Here is a 279-nt window from a genome sequence, read left to right on the forward strand (position 1 = left end):
CCGAAATGCCTCAGCTGGTGCAGCCCCAGGTACAGCCTACACAGCCCCTCCCTCCCTTGCGGAACCCACCCCGCACCATGTTCCCCTGTCCTCCATTGCCCCTGCCATGAGCACCAGCCCCATGGTTGGAGACGTTCAAATTTCGGACAAAGTTATTGACGACCACTTGGCTGTACAAGGTATCATCAGGGCATATCAGGTGCGTGTACTCGTATTTTCTTGCATATTGTATCCTATTTTTGAGGATTTATTTTACACAGACATTAGATATGTACATTA

The 279-nt window shown here is 49.5% G+C and overlaps 1 protein-coding gene across 1 annotated transcript in view; it reads left to right on the top strand.

The window, feature by feature from the left end:
* Positions 1–279, top strand: part of LOC119588163 (2-oxoglutarate dehydrogenase, mitochondrial-like) — a gene marked incomplete at its 5' end in the record, with an annotated part of 33,733 nt that continues 33,454 nt past the window's right edge. Inside the window, 1 exon segment of the mRNA XM_037936867.1 lies at positions 1–199. Coding sequence (XP_037792795.1) covers positions 107–199 — 93 coding nt within the window.

The sequence above is a fragment of the Penaeus monodon genome, chromosome 23, assembly GCF_015228065.2.
Source record: "Penaeus monodon isolate SGIC_2016 chromosome 23, NSTDA_Pmon_1, whole genome shotgun sequence".
NCBI classification, from domain to species: domain Eukaryota; kingdom Metazoa; phylum Arthropoda; class Malacostraca; order Decapoda; family Penaeidae; genus Penaeus; species Penaeus monodon.